The 23,256-nt window shown below is 42.0% G+C and overlaps 1 protein-coding gene across 1 annotated transcript; it reads right to left on the bottom strand.

The window, feature by feature from the left end:
* Positions 1 to 536: 536 nt before the first annotated feature.
* Positions 537 to 22,977, bottom strand: LOC134513756 (uncharacterized). Its single transcript, XM_063330920.1, has 7 exons — positions 22,852 to 22,977; positions 21,395 to 21,601; positions 19,071 to 19,307; positions 17,022 to 17,111; positions 16,266 to 16,346; positions 14,409 to 14,504; positions 537 to 1,104 (listed from the first exon to the last, which is right to left on the bottom strand). Exons 1-7 carry the CDS (start codon positions 22,975 to 22,977, stop codon positions 952 to 954), a joined length of 990 nt encoding a protein of 329 aa, XP_063186990.1. The 3' UTR covers positions 537 to 951.
* Positions 22,978 to 23,256: the final 279 nt, after the last annotated feature.

The following is a 23,256-nucleotide window of genomic DNA, read 5'->3' on the forward strand; positions in this document are numbered from 1 at the left end:
TCTTCTTAAGCACCTCAAAATGCACGAGAAACCTGAATAGCGGTGAAGAGAATTAAAGGATTGGACACTGTTGTACAAGAATATTTGCTCTTAAATGCTTACCTCATACACACACACACATATATATGCACATGAAATACTGGTATATCGCAGTAAGGCAAATTTAAGGTGTCTGCTTATATGCAAGTCAGGAGAAGAAATAAAAAGGTCTCAGACAGTTCCTCAAGCGTAAGAAATTGCTTCTCAGTTCACTCGTGGGTGCACAGTTGCATAAGACGCCTCCTGCATTTAGATCTAATAAGATGTAACTTACAGGTCCCCTTCAAATCTGGTTTACGTTGGCATTACTGACATACCTGGAGAAACTGTTCTTTATTACGCTAGAATGAGATACAGAATTCCAATGGAAATAACGTTTCTCTGCAGAGAAAAAAAACAGCACTATTTAAAAGACAGAAAAGGACTTTTTATTCTCCTAGAAAACAACATTAAAAGGGACAATTCAAAGGAACCTGGGGACAGACAAAAGGGTGAGCTATATAGACAAAACAGGGACACAAGATTTAAAAAAAAAAACAAAAAAACAACAAACTATACCATTGTTTTCAGCGTGTTTACAAAAGGGTAAAGTACCTTCTGAATAAAAATCACCTGCTCTTTTCACCGTTGCATTTAGGTGCTGTAGGACGCCCTTACAAGTGGCTATTGAAACACGTGGTGACATTCACATAACCTCCCCCAGCGCATTTTGTTTCAAGCGCACGAGTTCTGGCCGAAGGAAAGTTCAAGGCAAAGAAATACAAATGCGGGTTCTGCTCCCCCAGCTCAAATCCAACCTCCGTGTCACGGTTTTCCCTACAAATAAGGCATAGCAGTTCAAGTACTACATTAAATGTAATCGAACAATGGGAAAGAAAACCACCGGCGAACTCTTTCCAGAAAAGTACTTTATTAGGGAGGATAAAAAGCACTGTTCAGACAGTCCGAATAGGCACGGCCGCCTGCGCTGTCGGGTTCCTCGGGCTCAAAGTCATCTGGGTCTGGGGGCAACTGGTCGGTGTCTTCGTCGGAAGTGGAAGGGCGCGTGAGGATTATCCGAGGTATCTTCAGCAAGATGCAAAAGATTGCAGAGAAAAGAGTCAGATCGAGAGCAGGGAAGTGTTTCAAGGGGATATTTTAAAGGTACAGGGGAAGCAGGTGATGAGAAAAACATGCGAGAGACGTAACACCACAGGGCCTCCTGACAGGCGAACTGTTCTATGCCAAAAATTGCAGTGATAATTAAAGCAAAACTGAGATAAATTGCCTTTTCCTTTCATTAGCTAACTAAAAAAACAAATAAGAAAAAGATTTTCATGGGGAAAAAAGAAAAAAAAAGACAAAAAGATCTTTAAAATATAAAGACAAGTAAATATGAAAAATACACATCTACTGTTATTTAACTTCACTATTCATTAAATTCATGCACCTGAAAGCAATAAAGGATTAATTAAGGATCATAAGGCTATACATTATTGAGCTTTGAAAAATTACATATTTTGGCTTTTTTACTGACAAAATATATTTAAGGGAAACATTAAGACGAAATATCAATGTGTAAATTCATTAGTTAATAAATATGCATACATGGATCTGAATCATATCAATTTTTTGGCCAAGAACTTTGTGTTCTTTGAGAACCATATTGTAATGCTTTAAAATTAATTTAAATGCTGTAACTGAGAAAACAGAAGAATGTCAGGTTCTTCATGTATAGCCAAATAATGTATCAGTAATGGTTTGTATCAATGAGTGGATCATTACAGATTTAACTTTGATGTACAAAGTCATCCTGCTTTTTTTACTAGTTTTCCAAAAAAGTTTAACATGCAATGAAAACACACACAACAGTAAGCTGATATATCTAACAAGTAGGTAATACAATAATGTGTAATAAATAAAATGTCCATCTTACCAACAGTCTGAAACATTTCAAGAAAGGCAGTATTTCATATTTATTATCTACTTTGTTCATTTCTTCACTTTATAAGAATGTTTAATATTGACACCACACAGTTCAATTGGTTATAGATTATTTCCTTACTGCATATTATTTGACCTAGGAGATGACATAAGCACATAGACGCTATTCGTGGCTATTCAGCTAGCCAGCTGGTAGGTGTCTGCGCTGATGTCAAATTAATTATTGCCCAGGCTCCACCGACTGCATTAGCTCTGACCCCACCGACGATGGGGGCCCTGGCACCCCCCTGGCTCACAGGAGGCTCACTCCACGCAGATACCAAATTGCAGGTGTCAGTCCGGAGTTGAGTCTCACCCATGATAGCCGTAAACCAATTTTAAAACCAGGTATAAATTTAGTTATGTTCCCTGGTGTCCTGAATGCCCGATTATATATTTTTTTATTATTATTTTCCTTTTGCTTATACTAAGGACACATTTCTGGAAGCTTTAAATAGGCTATATAAATCAGAAGTATTGGCCAAGCTCACAACTGCCGGGAAGATTTGCTTCTGCTATGCACACCTGACAGCATTTATAAGCTTTCCGCACACTGGGTGTTTCTCTTGGCTCTGTTGATTGATGAAAGATGTTGCTCTCTTAGCAATAGCCAGCAGACGACTGCTTTGTGCTACAGCAAATGCACATCCTTTGTGCGCGTGTGGTGGTGTACTGGGTCAGGTATTGAAATTGTGCCACCTCAAAAACTGGTGCCGAGTTCTATGCCCTATCCGAAGTCACTTGCAGAAATAGCCAGGACCAAGCTTTGCATTTCATTGAGTTGTCTGTTCAAAGCTTAGGGAAGAGCTTTCTTTGTGTGCTGGTTCCGCTTGAAAATCGACGTGTGCACATTTCCCCAAGACCAGGCATGTACTGCATAAGCGAGTCTGAAGGAAGAGTTTCCAGTGCTTCTTTTTCCTTTTGAAGAGTAGCCCTTAGCCATTTTGAATGTCAGTTATTGAAATACTCTTTATCAGCATGGTTTCTACTCCCCAGCGATCCCACTTGCAAGGAATCAAACACGGTTCTCTAATAAAGCTTTTCTTCAAACATTTCGTGACTTCTGAAACCTGATTCCTGCATATTATCTTTCCAATATTATGATGGGAGTAGGTCTTACAATCACAAAGTAAATTCAATCAATGACACAGAACAAAAATAATCTAGCTGTTGGTGAGGCATCACCCTAAAAATTGAAACTAATAACATGAAGTTCTTGTGAATTGTTCCACTCCACCACCACTCCTAAATATACGCACTCAGAGTTTTGATTTGGCACAAAGGTCCTTTGGAGACGTTTTGGTTTTGTTTTTTTTTGTTAGGCACTCTGAAATACTCCTTATTTTAGAGACCATTGTTCATTTTAATTATCCCCCAAAAAACAGTCATTCTTTTTTAATTAATTACCTACATCTGAAAGAAACATAAATCTGAGATTGTAACAATATTGCCAGAGGAACAAGTCCCACAGGATGCTTCATTCCAGCACGAATACTCTGTTGCATCTCTCGCTGTTTGTTCAACATGCTGCAAGCTGTAGTTAGGCTTTCACAACATTCCCGAAAACTCATCTCATTTCCTTGATGACACACCCTGTTTGTTCTCCTATGCCCACGGTCTGAAAGCCTGCACACCTCTAGCGCCTGAGCTGAGGTGGAGCCTCTGGAGGACACCCCCTCCCCGCCGGCACCGCCACTTTCCTACCAACGTCCCCGGTTGGGCTCCCCGTTATTCAACCACCTGCCCAGCGGTTCACGCTGGTCCAATATTTCCACAGCAAGTGTATCAACCGCCTCCATGAAATAAGTGGTGTGGGGGGAAGCCTTTCATCTAATCTTTCAAGCTGCCGCAGAGAAATAGGAACCGGCACTAGACGACCGACCAACTTTCTACAGCGGAGGCTGAACGTGAACGTCTTCTTGGCCCAGAAGCGCTGCCAAGGCTGGAAACCTGCTCTCCCGAGAGGAGAGCAAGCTCAGCTCTGATCCACAGCAGCACTGCCGTATCCTCTCCAGGCAGGTGAAAGCTCACACATACACCCACCCATGCTGATTCAGAGATACACTGCTGAGTTTCTCTAACAAATCAAATTATCTGGTCCAAGCACAGACATGTCCTCTGTCCCTCTGCTTTCTGCACATCTCCCTGCCCACTCCCCCTCTGACACCCCATGTGAACCCATACCGCTGCTGTCCCCAGACCCACTCCTGCTGTCCCCAAACCCACCATCGCTCCTTCCTCAGTGGCAAACCGTCCTGCTCCATGCCCGCCTCCCCGACAGGGTGGGGAGGAGCCTTGATTTCCTCACAGCTGAACTGTAGGTACCAACGACAACACAACTCTTGGTTGTGGATTGTGCCACCGACACAAGCGCAAATAGAAAGCAAACCAAATTAAGTAACAGATTATGCATTTGTCCACAACCTAATTCAGCAAAAAGAGACTCGGGCGTCTACTTTCTCTCTCTTAGCATCAAAAGTTATCAATTAATCTCCTGTAAAAAAAAAAAAAAACCAACACAAAATGGACATAAGAAATACACATGATAGTTCTAACCATAGCAGCCTTTCCATCTTCACCTACCTACCTAGCCCCTGGGAAGCCAGCACCCTCCATTACTGCCTTCACATTCACCCTGCCCCCAGGAAAATCACAGTCTAAGCTTTATCAGCTTCCTTTCCTCTTCCAGTTTTGGGTTTTTTTTAAAAAAAACCAACAAAGTAACAAAATTCCACAACTCTAAACTTGTATTATCTTCTGTTTAATCCCTTTCTCAAACCCAGTGCTTCTCTTCACAGAATCCCAGGGGAATTTTACCCTTGCTTTCAGGTTTACGTGCTTATCTTCATTGACTGCAGCTTCACCCTATTAATAGGCAAGCTTTGCTCTTGGAGCTTTTCTTTAGTATTCATATTTGAACATACATTTCCTGGTGCATCACAACTGAGGGAAGACAGGAAAACAGATTTCATGTGCAAAAAAATGTCACAACAAAGAGGAAGCAAACTATTTCCACTGTCCATCACAGGCAGGGCAAGACAGAGACATTTAGGACAGAAACAAGGAAAAGCTTTCCAGCATGGGCAGCTGAGTTCAAATTGCTTGCCTAAGGCATGTGAGAAGGTGTGGAATTACCATCTTCTACCAGTAACTCTTCAGAAGAAGCTGATCCTGGTGTAGGAGGACAGATTATCCAGGACCCTGCATTATTCCACTGTTTTACTGAATAGTGCCTGAACTTGTTTAAAATATTTCTGTTGAAATCGCAAAGTCTTCCTACTCACCTTCCATCATCATGCGTTCATTACTGAAATAATACCTGAAGTACCAGCCAAACCCAAACCATCAAAAAATGTAGAATACCTTTTCAGAAAAATGTATGATTAATCATTTGGAGCAGATTACTATTTTCCTTTTTTCCCCTGAAATTATATTTTCAGTGCCTAAAAAGTAAACGTCACAAAGGACAGGCGAGAGGTCAGCAGAAGAGAGGTGGGCCTGAGCGTACCAAAAGAGAGGTGAGCCCTAGAGAGGTGGGCCCGAGCAAACCTTATGAACTGCAACAAGGCCAAGTGCAAGGTCCTGCACTTGGGTCAGGACAATCCTCGTTATCAATACAGGCTGGGGGATGACGTGATAGAGAGCAGCCCTGCGGAAAAGGACTTGGGGATACTGGTGGATGAAAAGCTGGACATGAGCCAACAATGTGCACTCGCAGCCCAGAAGGCCAATCGCGTCCTGGGCTGCATCAAAAGAAGCGAGGCCAGCAGATCCAGAGAGGGGATTCTGCCCCTCTACTCTGCTCTCGTGAGACCCCACCTGGAGTACTGCATCAGCTCTGGAGCCCTCAGCACAAGAAGGACATGGATCTGTTGGAGCAGGTTCAGAGGAGGGCCACAAAGATGATCCGAGGGCTGGAGCACCTCTGCTATGAAGACAGGCTGAGAGAGTTGGGGTTGTTCAGCCTGGAGAAGAGAAGGCTCTGGGGACACCTTATAGCAGCTTTCCAGTACCTGAAGGGGGCCTACAAGAAAGCTGGGGAGGGGCTGTTTGCAAGGGCATGTAGTGATAGGACAAGGGGCAATGGTTTTAAACTAGAGCAGGGCAGGTTTAGATTAGACATTAGGGAGAAGTTCTTTACAATGAGGGTGGTGAGACACTGGCCCAGGTTGCCCAGAGAGGTGGTGGAGGCCCCATCCCTGGAGACATGCAAGGCCAGCCTTGATGAGGCTCTGAGCAACCTGATCTAGTTGAAGGTGTCCCTGCTTACTGCAGGGGGGTTGGACTAGATGACCTTTAAAGGTCCCTTCCAACCCAACACATTCTATGATTCTAAAACCAGTGTGTTCACTACGGGAATTTCACTACCTTGTTTGCATCTTTCTTATGCTTTTTCAACAAAAACATTAAGACTTCGGAAACTATAAAGAGTCACTTTGTGATTTTTTGTTTAAATCAGGCATAGCTAAAAATCAAATTATTTCAGATACTCTTATTTAGCGGAATTACCACCCTCCCTTGAATGTTGGAGTCCTTCAGCTGAAGCAAAGACGTGGGACTCATAGTCCACTGCAACAAGCAGTAAAACAAACCAGTCTAAATACCCTGGGGCAGTTCAGCTGCAGTCTTGCCTGCAAAAATTCTTTCATATTGAAACAGGATAGGAACAAAATCACAACTAGCTACGACACTTCAGTCAAAAGCATCTTCTTAAAGCATGATAAATGAGATGTCCTGCCATCACGTTAACGTGCAATAATTTTTAACTTCCAGTTGTACACATATGCTTTCCTTTTCCCCTTCTAATAAAAAGGTTTGTCCAAAAGGTTACAGAACTGTCAGTTTATTATGGCTTTTTATAACCTTTTCAAAACCAAACCCAAATAGAACAAACCCCATCATCTTTTTTCCCCTTCATAAGCCTTCCTTTTCCCCTGACCTCCCCTCTCACAGGTCCATACTCCAATCTTAGCAGAAGAAGAAAGCTCTCAAGGCAAGAGTCACGGCTAAAGCCCAAACTTCACAGGAAAGGCGTAACCAGCAACGACAGGGCAAAGCATGGCTGAGAGCAAGGCTGAGAGCATGGCCAGCCGCCGGGGAGAGAGGCTACGAATCAGAAGACGACACGACACATGAAAAGCCCAAGTTTGAAAGAATAGGAGCAGAGGAAAAGGATTTGGATTTTGGCCTTTTGGAAGAAAACCAGACATACTTTTAACCCTAGTTCGAACAGATCACTCTTTAAAGAAAATATTCCTCAGCTAGAAAACACCTCTAATAGGGAATCCTGCCTAGATCAACTCCGTATGTCTAAATACTACATATTTTTGAAATTTGACTTAACAGCTGATCTTCACTGACAGCAGTGCTAAGGCTGGTACGCTTCAGCCGGTGGAAAGAGGGGAAAAGAAATAATCTACCAAGCTGAGAGCATTTGTAGAGGTTTGCATAAACCTCATGAATCATTTTCTGCTTTCAATCTTAATTTTACCTTTTTTGTCATCGCTGGTGATGACAATAGTATTTTAAACTTGAACAATAAGAAATTCAGGCTTCTCGCTAAACTTTGAAAACACGCCTTTGCTAGATGCAAAAGGTTGCACTTGATAATGACTGTGTTCATAAAAGAAACTGCCTAAATCAAATTTGGAATGAAGAAGGGCATTTAGTCACACCTAAAAAATGTTACACAGCTGGATTTTTAAATAATGGTTTTAAAAAGAAGATGCCAAAATGTATCCACCAAGAACCGCAGAGAATGGGCTGATCAACTGCTGCACGGTTCAGAGAAAACTGGCATCTGGTGGCTTTTTTTAATTAAAGCAATGTGATGCTTTGCTCCTGAAGATAGAGACAATGGATAAAAGCAGCTTTCTCCCCAAGAGAAAACATACAAGGACATACAAGTCAGAGAGGCAGAAAAAGATCTAATTAGTTCCTTGTGAATTTACTGCCCGTAAGCAATCTCACCGCCAGGCAGAAGTGGTCTGGGCAGCCAGGGTGCGGTGGGGAAGGCGGCTGGGGCAGGGGGCAAGGGGGCACCACAAAGACCACCTAGCACATGGCCGCACGTACGAAACCCTACAAATTTGCAAACCCCGTCCAGGCATTCAACAAAGCTTCTTGTCATGTAGCGTTGTTATCAGGAACGTTTTCACTGGCACGTGTTTCATGGAGCGCCCTCAGCGCTCCAGGTCTTGGAAATCCCTGGCTGCATCGCTTTCCCCCGTGTGTTACAGAGCTATTTCACCTCTTTCAAGGCCTGCAGTTAAACTCCAGAAGTTGTCAAGTCAGATGGAGAGAGAGCTATAAACCTCTTCTGCATCATGGGGAAGACAAATCCATCCACAGGCACTGTGGAAGCACCTCGTTACGCAGGGCAGCAGAAGACCTCTTCACAAGGAAAGCAGGGCGGCCTCTGGGACAGCACCTGTTGCTGCTCCGGGTTGGCAGAGGGGAGCACATAATTCAGTTCATCCTTATGTCTGGAGCAGCCACGCTGCTCTCGAGCACTGACAATGACTTGTGCCTGAGTTTTGGCACCGTATTTTTGAACGCGCTGCCTCAGTTGTGCTTGCATCAGCCTGGTGGGGGCTCTGAGCAGGGGCTACCCCACCAGCCCGTCCCTCTTGCCCGAGCTTGTTGCTCTTCCCACACTGTGCCTGGTGATCTGCTCTGAAATCTAATTCAGCTCAGCGTGATTTACTGCAGGATCAATGCACCAGACGAGCTGTTACAGGTGCTTTCTCCCACAATTTCCTCTGTGGGCATTTTCTGGAGATTGGTATCTTTTAGAGGCCAGGTTTACAACTGGGTATTTTCTCCACTTGTTATTGGGATAGCAAGAGAACACCCTGAAAGTTTCATCTGTCTCCTAGTGTGTAGTATATATACCGTCTGGGCATATCGCATGTAGAGTGAAGCTCCTTTCTGTCCTTCCTATTGGGCAGTTCAGTGCCTCCCGAGGGACATGCACAAGGCAAAGGAGGTGGATGTCAGTCAAACTCACCATTGCATTTTGCAACAGACAAAAATGAAAGACAATTTCCATTGCATCTTGGACACAAAAGGCTTTTATATGCTTCAGGCTGCTTACGGAAACGGTCCTTGCTCCACTTCTTTCATTTCCTAATGTACCATTGGATAATGACTTTCTTGACACTGGAACCTGATACACAGATTTTCATTTGAGTGCTTTCTGTATAAACATTTATGGCCTGATGTTATAAAAAGATTGAAGAAAATTAAAAGGTACTGCCCCATAAGCTATGCTACCCGTGGCCCAAGTTACCAATCCTTTGATTTTGAAGAAAGCTCCTTGCTCCTGTGAAATGCAGCGGTCATTCCTGAACAGCCTCGCCCCTGACGGATTCCCACACTCCACGAAGACACCTTTCACAAGGGGAGATGATGCCGATCACTTGTATCACTGTGGTTGTTCAAATATTTATCCTCTTTTATTCTCAAATAGCATGCTGTGTCCTACAGCATGATTCCAGGTGCCCTGCTTAAGTCTACCTGTCTCTTTTTGCTTATATTGTTTGCAGTGCTTACATGGTCTACCGTACAGTGGGTTTACTTTGTAGATTTTTTTTTTCGTTAGCTTCAAGGTATTTGAATATGGTATCTTGAAAAGATCAATGAATAACTTTTATTTTGTAAAGGTTTTTCCTATTAGCATTGTTAATTACAAGCTCTGCAACATCCAAGATTTTAAAGTTGGAAGTGAGTTAATTCTGACCGAGTCCTATGAGAAAACTACTTAAAAGGAAGAGAGGATCAAAGACAGGCTGTGCAAACAGAAGCATTTGTTTGGAGTAGGAACTTAACCCCAAATTCACAAAATAAGTTCGCTAACCACTACACTAGGGAGATAAATACAGTGCCTATACCACACACCTTTTGTCTTTCATCCTGACTCTGAAGCACTCAGTTACTTAGATAAAAGCGGAACCAAGGCAGCAGATGAAATGGAGAAGGAGAATCATGGCAGACGGGTGCTCACACTGGGCTGAAGCTCACAGGATGAGGACAGGGTTAGCAAAGCCAACAAGGCTGCGCAGGGGCTTCTTCACAAGCGTGTAAACCTGCACTAGATGCAAGGCAGGGAGGAGCCAGGCTCCTGACTTCTGAAACCAACTTACCTCCTCAGAATAAAAAAATGATAACCTTACCTGACAAGATTAAGAACCACGAAAATGTTTTGGAGAAGAGATAAAGCAGTTCTTTATTAAAAACAAAAACAAAACCAAAACCAAACAAACAACCTTGAAGACTGAAATATTGGGTCATACGGTGTTATGGGAACAGGTCAATCAAACACAGTGAGCAAGGTCTTCGTTGTTTGAAATGAGTTTCAGAAGAAATCTGTCTTTGATGATGACAGGGACACTCTGAACCCCACTTCAGTTGTCGTCTTTTATAGTGCTTTTCTGACCTGAGCATTCTACTGGTTTCGCTTTTAAAATTAAAAGAAAAATTAAAAAAAGTAAGACAATGACTAAGAAACATGAAATAAGTTTTATTATGTTTAAGTTATATGATTACGATTTTCTGATATGGCTAGAACTAACCTGCTCAGATGAAGGAAGAAAATGTTTGCTACTTCGATTTCTGAAGATTTTTAACTGGTGTAAGTGCACCAAGACTTTTTCCTGGAAATTCTATATCAGCTAGAAATGAAGAAGATAGATCTGCTCATCCATGTAAGGTTTCTCATGACCTGCATCTAAACGATGTGGGAGAAAGGCAGAAAACGAGCAACCTACGCATCGTGGGCACACGGTATATTCACTTTCTGCAGGCACAGGAGCATTTCACTTTGATGTACATCACAGGTTCTAGCACACTGAAGTTTTCTGTTCTCTTACCATATTTAGGAACATTTGGTATCTCTGCATTTTTAAGAAAGCAACCAAAACATCTGGCTTTTTTAGCTTGAAAAAGTTCTTCAGATTTTTCCGACACTTCTAAGTTTCTTGTACACAATCACTTTTAATTGATAAGCCTTACTTCAAACTTCCTTGAATACCCTTGATACAAGTGACACTTGTATACCTGATAAACTATATGAAAAAATCTAATTGAGGAAATTCCCAGGGAAAAGGCATACAATTAAATAAAATAATATGGCAAGAATTAAAGCGAAATACTAGATTAAAATATTTAAGAGAGCTGATATTAATTAGAAAGTAGCTACTAGCCTTATGATGTCGGTAGCCCCAAAAATGGATCAAAGAAGACAACACAATGATGCACGTCATGAAGTGATCGGAAATGCTGAAACCTGACAACACTCTCCTTTCAGTCAGACAAAATCCATTGGGAATTTCAGTCAGAGCTTGAACGAAAATATTTTTGACGGAGAAGGAATGTGCAGAGCTGGTTCTGCGTTTGAGAGGATGAGTAGGAAACAAGGAGCAGAGGACAGAAGACAGAAAACAGAGAGAACTGGAAACAGAGCCTCCAGAATCCAAGTTAAAGTTCCTTCTGTTAAAGTCAGCATGGAGCACTACTGGCAATGTTTGTATTCCTGGTTTTCTTTCCCCTCATAGTTAGACATGCAGTATTTTACACACAGCCTGCATGTAGAAAGCCACATCAGTTGCGGCTCTAATCTGTTATATTTTGATGCACATCTTTACACAGATACCCTCGTTTTAAGGTTACCATTTTAAAATTCAAAGACTTGGTTTCAGTTCAATTAAAATATTTTTATTTTGATCTATATGTATTAAAAAAATTAAAATAAGCAGATTCCATATTTTTGAGGTGTGATTAGCATAATTGAGACAAGTCTATAAAATACAGTAAATAAAGAAGGATCTAATTGTAATCAAAGTTCTGGGGCCTCTACATTTCAATGAAATACTCAATCATCATTAAAACCAAGGGCAATGCTCATTTTTCCTTTGCAAAACAATGACTCAGAGTGAAAGAACTTCTAATTGTTTGTCCAATTAATTACTGGTCATTCACACTGCCATGAAATCTTAAAGCTGGCACAAAGGGTTTGAAATTGAGTTTGGCTGGATGAGTTAACAATTCAAATGAGCCTTTTAGAAGAAGTTAAAGCAACCGGGTCCATGGAGAACAGAGAGAAAACCTGAATCTGGCAGCGTCATCAGCCTTTGTAATGTCAGAGCACCAGGCTCGGAGACGGGATGGGCGACGGCAAGACATGGCTAGAGGGCTATGGCTAGCAAGTAAGAGACAAATATTATCACAGATAGTACATGCAAAGAGGATGTTTACAAAAATTCAAGAGAAATAAATAGATGAAGACAGAGTCTGCTGCAGGGCGGGAAGCAGCGATGACATGGAAGAGAGGGAGAAGGAGGACGTGCACCATCCAACACATAACGCAGCTTTTGCAGGAAGAATAGGAGCCTTTGGCTGCTTTGACACCATGCTTCTCTCCTTCCCTCCCTTGATGTAGATGCACTCAACTCTTGAAACCTCATCAGCAATATGAAGGAAACGAACCTTTCTAGATTCCTAGCAAAGAAGGTTCCGTATTAAGGTCCTACCGCCATCTGCTTATCTCAACTTGCAAAGCATATCCTCCATAAGATGCCAAGCTGTACATGTTTTTCAGATTAGATAGTTACTGAGGAATAAGAGGAACTTCACCAGAGTAAACCCAGCAAGAGAGTAGACAAGATACTGACCAGTTCCCCGGCCAGCAGGATACTCCTCAAAAGCCAATAATCCCGAAGACTGACAAATGTTGCTCTAGGTTAAAGGCAATAGCATACACAATTTGCTACAGCACAAAGATTTTGATTCAAAAAAAAAAAACCAAACCAAAACCAAACACAAAACCACAAAAACAAAAAAACCCACAACAGAAATACAAATGCTTCTCCACAAAAGAACTTGCACATTAGCTACTTTTGACACCTGGAACATATTCAGCCACTTGACTCCCTCTGTGCACCGTGCTTGGACTAATCTGCCTCCTCCCCTCCTTGCAGCTGAAGAACTTCTTTAGAGGCAAGCATTATTTTTCCAAGAGGCATACAACATAAAAAATAGTAATTTACTCTTTTTGGCCAAAAACACTAAAAGTCAGATAGTACTGCAACAGATCCAGGCCACTAGCAATGTGTGAATCAACACTTTTAACAGTGGCTCCTCCAACAGGAAGCCTTGTGTTTCCTGCAATGTGGGTTAACACCGTAAAAAACAGCCACCAAGTAGAGCTGGACAAAAAAAAAAAAAAAAAAAAAAAAAAATCAATGGAGGCATTTTCAGCTGGAAAATAAAACTGGTCTAAATGTTTCACAAGGTGATGCTGGAGACCAGAGGCCTTAAAATAAGTTTCCTTAAGCAACTGAATAGAAGAGAAAACCTTTATTCGTCCATCTCATAGACAAAAGCTGCAGCTTAAGCCCAACCCTTCTTAAATAGTAATCCACATAGGAAATGAGAGGAAACTAGGTTTCCATGGTCTATTTGCTTATTTTTCAGTCAACTAACAAATCACATTATTAAAAAAAAATGTGAATGGTTAATAAAAATTGAATGTGATCTTTGATTATAGGCTTTTATATAGTAGATGAACTTTGCCACTAGCTGGCTTGCGAGTGGTATTCCTGGAAGACGATAAAAAAGGTTGGAAGAAGAGGAATCAAAGCATTCCTCTGGCGTTTGCTGCAGGAGAAACATTTGTTGCTTCCTGGTACTTCAGGCTTAATACAAGTAGGATGCTTTTTGGCCTTGATCAGTCAGATACCCTGATCTTATTGTATCTTCTGAGCAAAGCCATAATTTCAGGTGTGCAGGCAGATGACCGTGATTGCGGTAGGTCTTCAGAGAGTTGAATTTTTTTACAGAAGTTCACAAAAGTGGATCTGATTTCTAAAAGGCACCCTGTGGGCTCAGCCATTTCCTCGTGTGATGTGTGGTAGGCTTAATCTTGTCTGACATCAGTCACCTAAAATATGGGCATGCAGTCTCAGCCCGTCATGCAAGTTCCCCCTCCAGTCAAAAGATAAAAATGGTCACCTCCAGGTAGCAGCTCAATCTCTTCCTCCTAAAAGAGGCACCCTGGAGATGCTGTTCTTTCCATTAGCTCGAGAGGGAGTCCAGACAACAGAATAAATACTCCAGCTGGAGGGAATGGACGCCACCCTTAAAGTCCCCAAACCGAACGTTTCAAAAGCTCTGGACTGCTACACTGGTGCTTATCCAGGAGCTGAGCTCTTCCAGAATCCACGTCCCAGCTGCAGTGACAGCCAAGTAAACACATGGTGGGGTCACTGATCTTTGGTACGTCTTCTCCTTTTACACAGCTACTCACAAGTTTTGTGCCGGTCTTTACCATCCTTACTAGCACTAACAACAGACAACACAGAGGACATAGCTAAGCATGGTTTGTTACTCACGGGGGACATCTGACTTACTGTTATGATGTGATTTACTGCTGGGAAGGGGCTGCCCTTGGATGAAGCTTCAGTAGGACCAGCATCAAGGGCATCGGGTTCTGAAATGACGGATGCCTTTAAAAACAAAGCAGCAGAAATACATATTTTTATTCTGAATGCTGTTTGAGAAGAGCAATTCCCTCCCTCTCAGGTTAGCATACAAACGCCTGGCCCTATCGTTATATGTGGCTGGACAACGAAAGGAAATAAAATTGCAATTCTTGCTGGTTTTGACAAACACACTGTATATGTGAACTGTTGAAATGGTCAGTTCAAGAATAAGAAGTTGTAACAAGAGAAAAATGCTGGTTATTTGTACACAGATTAGTCCTGTGGTCAAAACATTAGGAGTCCTATAGCACACCTGAATGCATCAATTCCTTCTCATCTCCCACACACACAAAAAGCAGAATTTTTTTTTTCTATGTTCTTTAAATACATGAATGATTCTGCCATCTTGTGGAAGACAGAGAAATCTTAACTATTTGTAGGATAACAGCAGCGGAACAGAACAGTATGGAACAGAAATTTCTTCTGTCTTTAACTTGTTTCAGTATTCATTAAATGAACAGACATTAGTAGACAGTATATTTCAAATAGCCCCCAAAATAAGAATGATTTATAGCTTCATGGAGGAACCTGAGCAAAGTGATTGATTTTTAAGATACTGACTTTACCAGAAATTCTGTTCAGAAGTTAACGGTACTGCAACTAAAAATCCTGATTCTTTTTTCCCTGATGATCTCATAATGTGAAATATGTAAAGAATTATTTAAATTCTCTCACATCTGTTAAAAGACAAAAATTAGATAAGGATAACCCTTTCATAAAAGAAAAAAGGTAAAATGATACAGATAATTATCTGTAATTAACCTTTTTAAAAATGTTAAGCTAACTTCCACGTGTGGATTGTGGAGCACAGTCCGCTATTAATAAGCCTATAGCATAGCTTTACAAAATTAGTAGATTAATTTATCGTTAATTTGTCTTTGGCTGATATAGGTTGTATCCTTATTCCTGGCAACTTAATAGACATACAATATTGCTTGCTCTATCCTACCTTAATTCAACAAGGAGTGTGCTGGAGTAAAAAACTATTTATTTAAGCAAGTATAAATAACAGTTTAAGAGAACAAGAGCTGAAAAAATTTATGGACCGGTTTCACCTCAAAGTAATTTTGTAGAGGCTCTCCTCCCATTCTGCCTTTCTCAGCAGGTGGAAACCTAACAGTAGGTCAAAAATATATATCACAAAGCTGTATGTGATCACCACTGCTCTTGGGAACCTCAGAAGCTCAAGAGAGTGGCTTCTGCTAGGAAAGACGAGGCTTGAGGTGGAGCATCCCGAGCGCCACATTTATCCCTTGGCACTTGGCACTGTAAGCCTCCACCAGGGGAGCTACTGTGAGCTGTTCTCTCCCAACCAAAAAACTACCATGGAGAAACAAGCTCATCTAGTTTGTATTTTTGTGTAACAACTGCAATGAACTCATCTGGTAAATCTAATACAGTGTCATAAGAAAGCTTCTTGGACCAAGTACAACTGCATTTTTGCTCATATAATGCTTACTAAGACCATTATTTTCCTTCAGGAATCAGCCATTTAAGTGAGTAATATTTTGTTAAGCGCTTTGAACACAAAGATCTGAAAACCAGAACATAAGAAGGACTACAGCAATTTAATGTCATTATAATTTCTTTATCATGTAGTTTGGGAAGTAGCTAAAAAGCTAAAGCAAGCCTAGGTCTAGATCTCTAATTGCCCTACTCTGGGTGATTTGATTTAAGGATAATTTACAAGAGAACATGCTCTACATTGACAAAGCACACATCTACCTCTGCCACTCTGTCTCCGGCTGCTTGTACCCCAGCCAAGTCTGCTGGACCATCTTTCGGCAGCCGTGAAATCAGGATCCCCTGGTAACACAAAAGGACAGGTTTCAGACCTGACACAGTTTCTTCCATTGTTCTTAGATGTAAAAACCAAACAGGAAGCAATTAATTTCCAAGACTTGTTGTTCTGCTGCCTCTATGAAAATAAAAACTAAGTGTCTTAGCACATTAGAAAGAAAAAAGAAGCCTCCATGGCTGACACATACAACAATGAACAAAAGTCATTAACTGTTTACACTGTGCCATGGGGGACGGACTGGGAAACAAAGATTTATTTAAATGATAATTAAGTGAGAAGATGTGAGAAATACTTCTCTCAAATCAAGTTAGCTCCTGGGAATGAGCAAATGGGATGGGAGAGGCATGTGGATTGCCAAGGGAGTGACCCCAAATTAAGGTAGAAAGTGGAAACTAGCCAACAGTGTTTCAGCCATCAGGCTGTTTTTGGAAAACAATTGGTTTACCTCAGGTTTTTTCTCCAAAATCATCCCTCCAGGAGCTCCCCCATCAAAATCTACTGCCGGCTTCTACTTTGGGAAATGTTACCCATGTTTCCCCTTGTTAGCTTTATTACAAAGACAGTGATGTAACATAGAGGACAACCTCAGAAAGAAAATAACAAAACACAATAACTTCAAAGATCTGCTTATTAGTCTCTATCTAACAATTACTAGATAAATTTTGAGTAATGAAATGCACCTCATCATTGTCTTTACATGGAGATGAGCCCTTTCCACCAGCAATGCTAATACCAAGACTCCCCATTTGACTGCACACAGTAATGGTTATCTGGAAAAGAATTATAAGGGATAAGTGGCCTGATTAATCAAAAACATTGCCTATTAATTACACGAGCAATGAAAATCTACCTTCCACTCTGAACAGTAGATTTGCCCCTATAGAGCTCAGCCCAGATTAAAACGGTACTACGCTTCAACACTGGCACATGCAAGGCTAGTCTTTGCTCTTTCATAACACCAAGAATGCGTCGTTTCTCCAAGTTTTAGAGTCATGCCAAAACCATATAAGGCTGTTTATAAGGCTGCTGACCAAATCAGTTGTTTCATAATACCCAGCAATTTACCGAGTATTCATGATGGCAACGACACCAGTAGACAGGAGGAGTGAAAAGTAATTATTTTTTTATAAGTTTGTGAAAAACCTGTGCTTTGGAACCTCCTCTACAGTCTGATTTGATTACTCTCAACTCTTTTGAGGGCGGATAACTGAATTTGAGCACTACTACAGTAATTTTCTTTTCTTTAAACAGGCTTTCTGTGTGAATGTGTTACTCCGTCAAAAGATTTGACGGCGCTCTAACCATTGACTTAAAAGCGTCGAGAAAGCTTTTAAAAAAGCAGCACAAATTGTAATCTATCTGGTCTATTCTCCTCCTGCTGCTACCAGCAAAATTTAGCACAACTGCTCAGTATCTTACATAATTTTTTGAATTTACATAATGCACAACCAAGGCCAAACAAAATAAGTTTCAAGCTCCAAAGACAGTTTACATTTAAGAATTATTCCCCCTAATTGATGGGGTTTTTTTACTTAATATATAATATGCTCGGTAGTAAATAATAATTTGCTAATTGCTAAAACAACAATCACATTAAATTTAAGGAACACTTTGCATAGCGTAGCTGAATCTGAACGCAAATTGCATTTCACCTTATCACATTTGCAAAATGCTCTTATTTTCACTGATTTGCTTCATATCTTTAAGACAGTTCAGGCTTGAATAACTTGGTATATTTCACAATTAAGAATATTTCAACACAGCTGCGTTACAAAATTTAACAAACGTATGCAGTTAGTCTTGCGCGTATAACATACTCATCTGAAACTCCTAATTCCTGAAGAGGCATGAAAATACCCTATCAGCCAAATGAAAGCCACCCTGCTAAACGCAGCTTAGACTTAGCATTACCCGCATGCTGGACACTTCACAAGCCCGTGATTGCCAGCAGTGCTTTGGTGACAGGTCCCAGCGCGGGTGCCACGCTGGGCGAGCCGCCTTTCCTGGCACCGCATCCCGTGACCCCGGGGATGCAGCACGATTCTGCATCTCCGCTATTGCCAGAGCACGGCAGATGAGCCATGGCTGTTTCCCCCAAAGCCCCCTCCCTCCCGCCCCATGGGCAGTCAGCGGAGGTGTGATCTCGACTGGGCCACCCCTGGGAGCCAGCCCATAAGGCACGTTTCCTCCTCACGTGCTCCGAAACATGCTAAGATGGGATACACCTATTGGATTCAGAGCATAGCTTTCTCCATAAACTTCAGCCCAAATCTTGCACCCCCGACTGATAAATTTTCATCCAAACATTCCCATCCCTTTTCACGGGACAAAGGCTTTCTCACACCATGAGGGTAAAGCCATGCCACTGCTCCTAAACCATGGACTGAGTGAAGACTTAGCTGAGTGCCCACCCGTGCACACCCTTGACTTGACCTTACAAGAGTCCAAAGCTGGATATACAAAATGAGACGGCATTGAATGGTTTTGGTTTGTTTTTTTTTTTAATGGAAAACTCTTCTTCCATGTAAGCCAGTAGAAGCAAGGACAAACCTCAGCTCACACTCTGTGAACGGTAATTCTCATGACATCTACCATGCAACGTTCGCCCTTCTTTATATCTTTTATAAACTGCCTCGCACACAAGGTGGACTTCCCCATGGACGCACAAACTTCCCTGCGGAGACGCGGACCCCCCATCAGCGAGCCCAGCCTACGCAGCGGTTCAATACCTTCAGCGGGGGCTGCGGTGCATCCACCGCTCCCGATTCTTCTGGGAACTGGCCGCTCTCACTGGGGAAGCTGCCAGCTGCCGAGACGGGCGGCTGCGCCTTAGTGCTAGTCCCTGGAAGGGTCTTCCCTTTTGTTGCTGACTTGTGCTTTTCTTGGAGAGCCGTTCGTGCATTTCTTTGATCTCTCATGCTATTGTCGGTATCAAAAAGGCTGCCAGAAAACTTGGAAATAGGTTCCTGGGGGTTAAAGATAAAAAAGGTAAACACAGTGACAGCAAGGATAACACCTATCTGATACCCAGACACTACCCGTGGTAAGTCGGATTTGCTCCTCTCTCTCACATTGCTGTGCATTAGGATTTGCTTCACTGAAGAAAAAACTGCAACTTCAAAGCAAATATACAGAAACATCTTTCTTTTACCACTGGGCTGGTTTCCTTCAACATGGGAGTGGAAATTACAGGAACAGGGAGAGGACAGGGATTCATACAGCTTTGCTCTACGTCCTTTGGCCCAGCCAAGTACATATAACCCATACATACCCAACGAAATTCCATGATGCCCTATGAAAAGGATGGAGCATAGGAATGCAACTATTTTGGGCAGTCTCCTGCTCACCTTCTATATTTGGGAGCACAGGTATGAGAGCAAAGGCAAGCCCCTGCCTCGCATCTGTGGCTCTAAGAAGATTCTGTTTAAAAGTCTTAGTGAAAAGAGTAATTGGATTGACATTATTTAGCTGCAAACGGCAGCGAGTGGGGGACCTGCAAACTTACTAACAATCTAGTGATTTAGGGGTCCACTGGAAGTGGAGTCTCAGAGGTGAGGCATCCCAAAGAATGCCTTGACTCCTGGCTCTAGGCTGTAGCTGTCCTGGGATGTGGCGAGGAACTGACAACGTCACCCTATGCTTCGCTAAACCACAAGGGCTTGAAAAGAGAAATAGACAATTAAAACAGATTGACCAAACAAGCTTCAGACAAGTTTGACTGCAAGACACAATGAAATTTTCCACTTATCAGTTTTGCTTAACAAGGTGATTAACTGAAATTCAGACAAGACCTCCAAATTCTGTTCAAATTTTATTGATGCTTTATTTATATTTAGCTGATTTTTTCTCCTTAATTTGCTGAGTAAGGTTGAATCAGATCTTCGTGTTACCATAATCTTTGTATCTTCTGCTGGCAGTAAAATGATGCAGCAAACAAAGGTCAACACCTTTGAAAATAAATGTCTTCCTAAGCTTGCAAGTTTAATATCAGAAATAAAAGGCAGTGGCATTACCATGAACAGCTGTACAGAAACCCCACTGGACACTTCATTTTTCAATCTATATTGGAGCTTTCCCACAATCTGTATTCAGTTGGGATGAAAAGAAGCATCACCAACCCTGGGGAGAGCAGGCAAGGCACAACTGCTTCCTATTTTCACTTAAAATTAAAAGGGAATTTGCTTAGCTTTCATTCACATAACAATTTCATTATCTTTTTCACTCTTGCGGGAGATTTCTCTTTAACAGTGCCAGGCTGACTAAGCCGGACCCATCAGTGATGCTGCAGTGCCGGGGTGCCAGGGAGAAAGGCCAGGAGCAAGGTCTGGGAGCAGGGGCCAAAGGAGGGGGCAAACCAGCAGCTGTTGGGGGCTAGGAAGGGAGCGGAGGTCCTGGCAGAGGAGCAGGAGCTCCAGTTCCTCCCACAACTCCCAGCAAACATCTGGAGGAAAGACTGGTGAGCAATGCCCTGAAAGGGAAAGGCTGTGAGAGTGCAATCACAACCTCCTCTTCCCAGGCTGTGACCCAGAAGACAGTCACAGGTGACCTGGGCGCAGGTTAGAGAAACCACAGCATCCAGGGTTTCCCAGACATCATCCCTCCGGAAGACCACTGCCCAGAACACTAAACATGGAGTGCAGTAGTACTGCAACCTCACTTTTCTACCATCCACTCCTTGGGAGACACTGAGCTTCAAATGCGCTGCTAACAACCTGCTTACCTGAAAGAGATGGAGGGATGCTGGTAACCGGGGATAAAAGTAGGAGTAAAACAAAAAAAATATGTATACCTCATCATTGCTCAGGTTACTTGTCTTAAACTGCAAGTTGCACTGTACTCTTGGGGTCTGGATGGATTATTTAATTGCAAGTAAAGTAAAGGAATAAAACATTGAGGATGATTCTGAACCCTCTGCACAAGCAAGGACACGAAACCACAGGCAGTGCAGCCTCCCGCTAACCCAAAGTGCTCGGCCGCATAGCACCGTGGGCGGGTTGTAGTTTCTGGACAGAAACTCAACGTTGTCCCTCCTGACTTCAAGGAAACTACCTACATCCTCATCAGGATCCTCCAGTTCCTCCGCTTCTTGCTCAGGACTGATCCTTCCTTCCCTCCATTTTCCATTGGCGGAGCTGAATTTGTACAGGTTACCACCACGAAAACTTTCCTTTCCTTTCAAGGAGGCCCAGCGAGAGCCCTGGGAGCTCCAGTTGTGGCCACCGTGCAGTTTAGGAGACTTGGGAAGCCACTTAATAGAGTCCTGAGAGGAAGATGACACAAAAAAAAAAAAAAAAAAAAAAAAAAGAAGAAAGAAAGAAAAAAAAGGCAATGAATAAGAAAGTGACAGAAGTATGTAAGTGCAGAAATTGTCTGGCAAGTTCTGCAAGGTATTTTAGTATCTCGTAAATACTGGGTTTCCTCTTTTTACCTCGAGAAGTACCTTTAGTCCCAGAGAGACACTGCACCAGTTAATGGGCAATACTGGTGACGCAAAGAGCAAGCAAAGGCTGCTGAAAATAGTGGAAGCCTTCAGGGACTTACACCAGCGTGGAAACAAACCCACCTTCAGCATTGTAACGAAGAATTAAGTGATCAACAACAGTCTTCAATAATGTTATACTATTAAAGAAACAAACAAGAGCACTTAGACCTTTAGTGACCATTTCTTCTCATGTCCTGGGTTACAAAACCTGTCGAGTCACCTCCCCCTTTTCCACTACTCATTACTGAATTGTCCCAATAAAAGGTACAATACTAAATTGATATTTCATGTTTGCTGACTTCCAAAGTAATTATAGCCCAGTTTTCCCAAAACGCCCATTACTTACTTACATGCAAAAACCCATCTCTCTTCTTCATATACAAGTTGTGTCAAGGTTGCCTATATACCTTAATTACTCCAAAGTTATTTTTCATAGTAATCTTTATCTTCCCTTTGAGCTTTATTTTAAACTTGTCTTTAAATTTCATTAAAGTGATACAAATTGAACCACAGAAAGCAGCCTGACAGTATATCAATAGATACATTAATGCACATGCTCCAACAAGGCAAAGAGATGGAGAACACACACTAACGAAAAAAAATTATCAAGAAGCTTACAGTGGGGTAATCAGCAGCACACAGTAACTTTCACATTGTTTAAATAGATATTTGACTCAGATTTAACAATTCTTTAAGTGTCTGGTTTTTCCCTTTTTAATGCAAAATGGTGACATTCTCACACACACACAGATTTCTTGCTGTTATCAGCACCCCAGGTGTCATGACTTCTATTAGATCAAATGTTGAGAAAGGAAAGGAGATAGGACACAGTTGCCCATGCTGGACATACGGATTCATCTTCAGCTGCCAAAGGAGCTGCCCTTGGGATTCTTCAGTTGCTTTTGGTTTTAGGATGGCTGAAAAGACTAGGAAATGGTCAAGGACAGTATCTCAGGGTCTCCTTGGAAAAGACCTTTCTGTGAGTCTTGAAAAGACCACAGCCCAAAGAAAGGCTTACTGCATTGTACACAGAAGGCGTGATTGGCCTCTGTTAAGAAACCTGCTGTTAAATCGAATTCTGAACTGCGCTGATGCTCAACGATACCCCTGTTCACTGATAAATAGCCAGGATTTCTGGTTACTCTAAACGACATCGCTCAGGACGCTCAAGGTGATTGTCGATTTAGTTCATCAGTGAATTGAATGCAAATGCAGCACAAAGAGTCATGACACAGTAGTGGCTCCCATTCCTCCTGACAATTCAAAACACAAGGTAGGACATCTCCTGGCATTTATTTATGCTTGCCTTGAATAAGAAAGCATAGGGTACCCTTAAATATATTCTTTGCTTCCTACAAATATTAACTAGGTGGATAGAAATTCTAATCAGCTGAGATTGTTTGCTATTGTTTTGGTCTGTTTTATTTCAGAAT

The sequence above is a fragment of the Chroicocephalus ridibundus genome, chromosome 3 (assembly GCF_963924245.1).
Source record: "Chroicocephalus ridibundus chromosome 3, bChrRid1.1, whole genome shotgun sequence".
Taxonomy (NCBI): domain Eukaryota; kingdom Metazoa; phylum Chordata; class Aves; order Charadriiformes; family Laridae; genus Chroicocephalus; species Chroicocephalus ridibundus.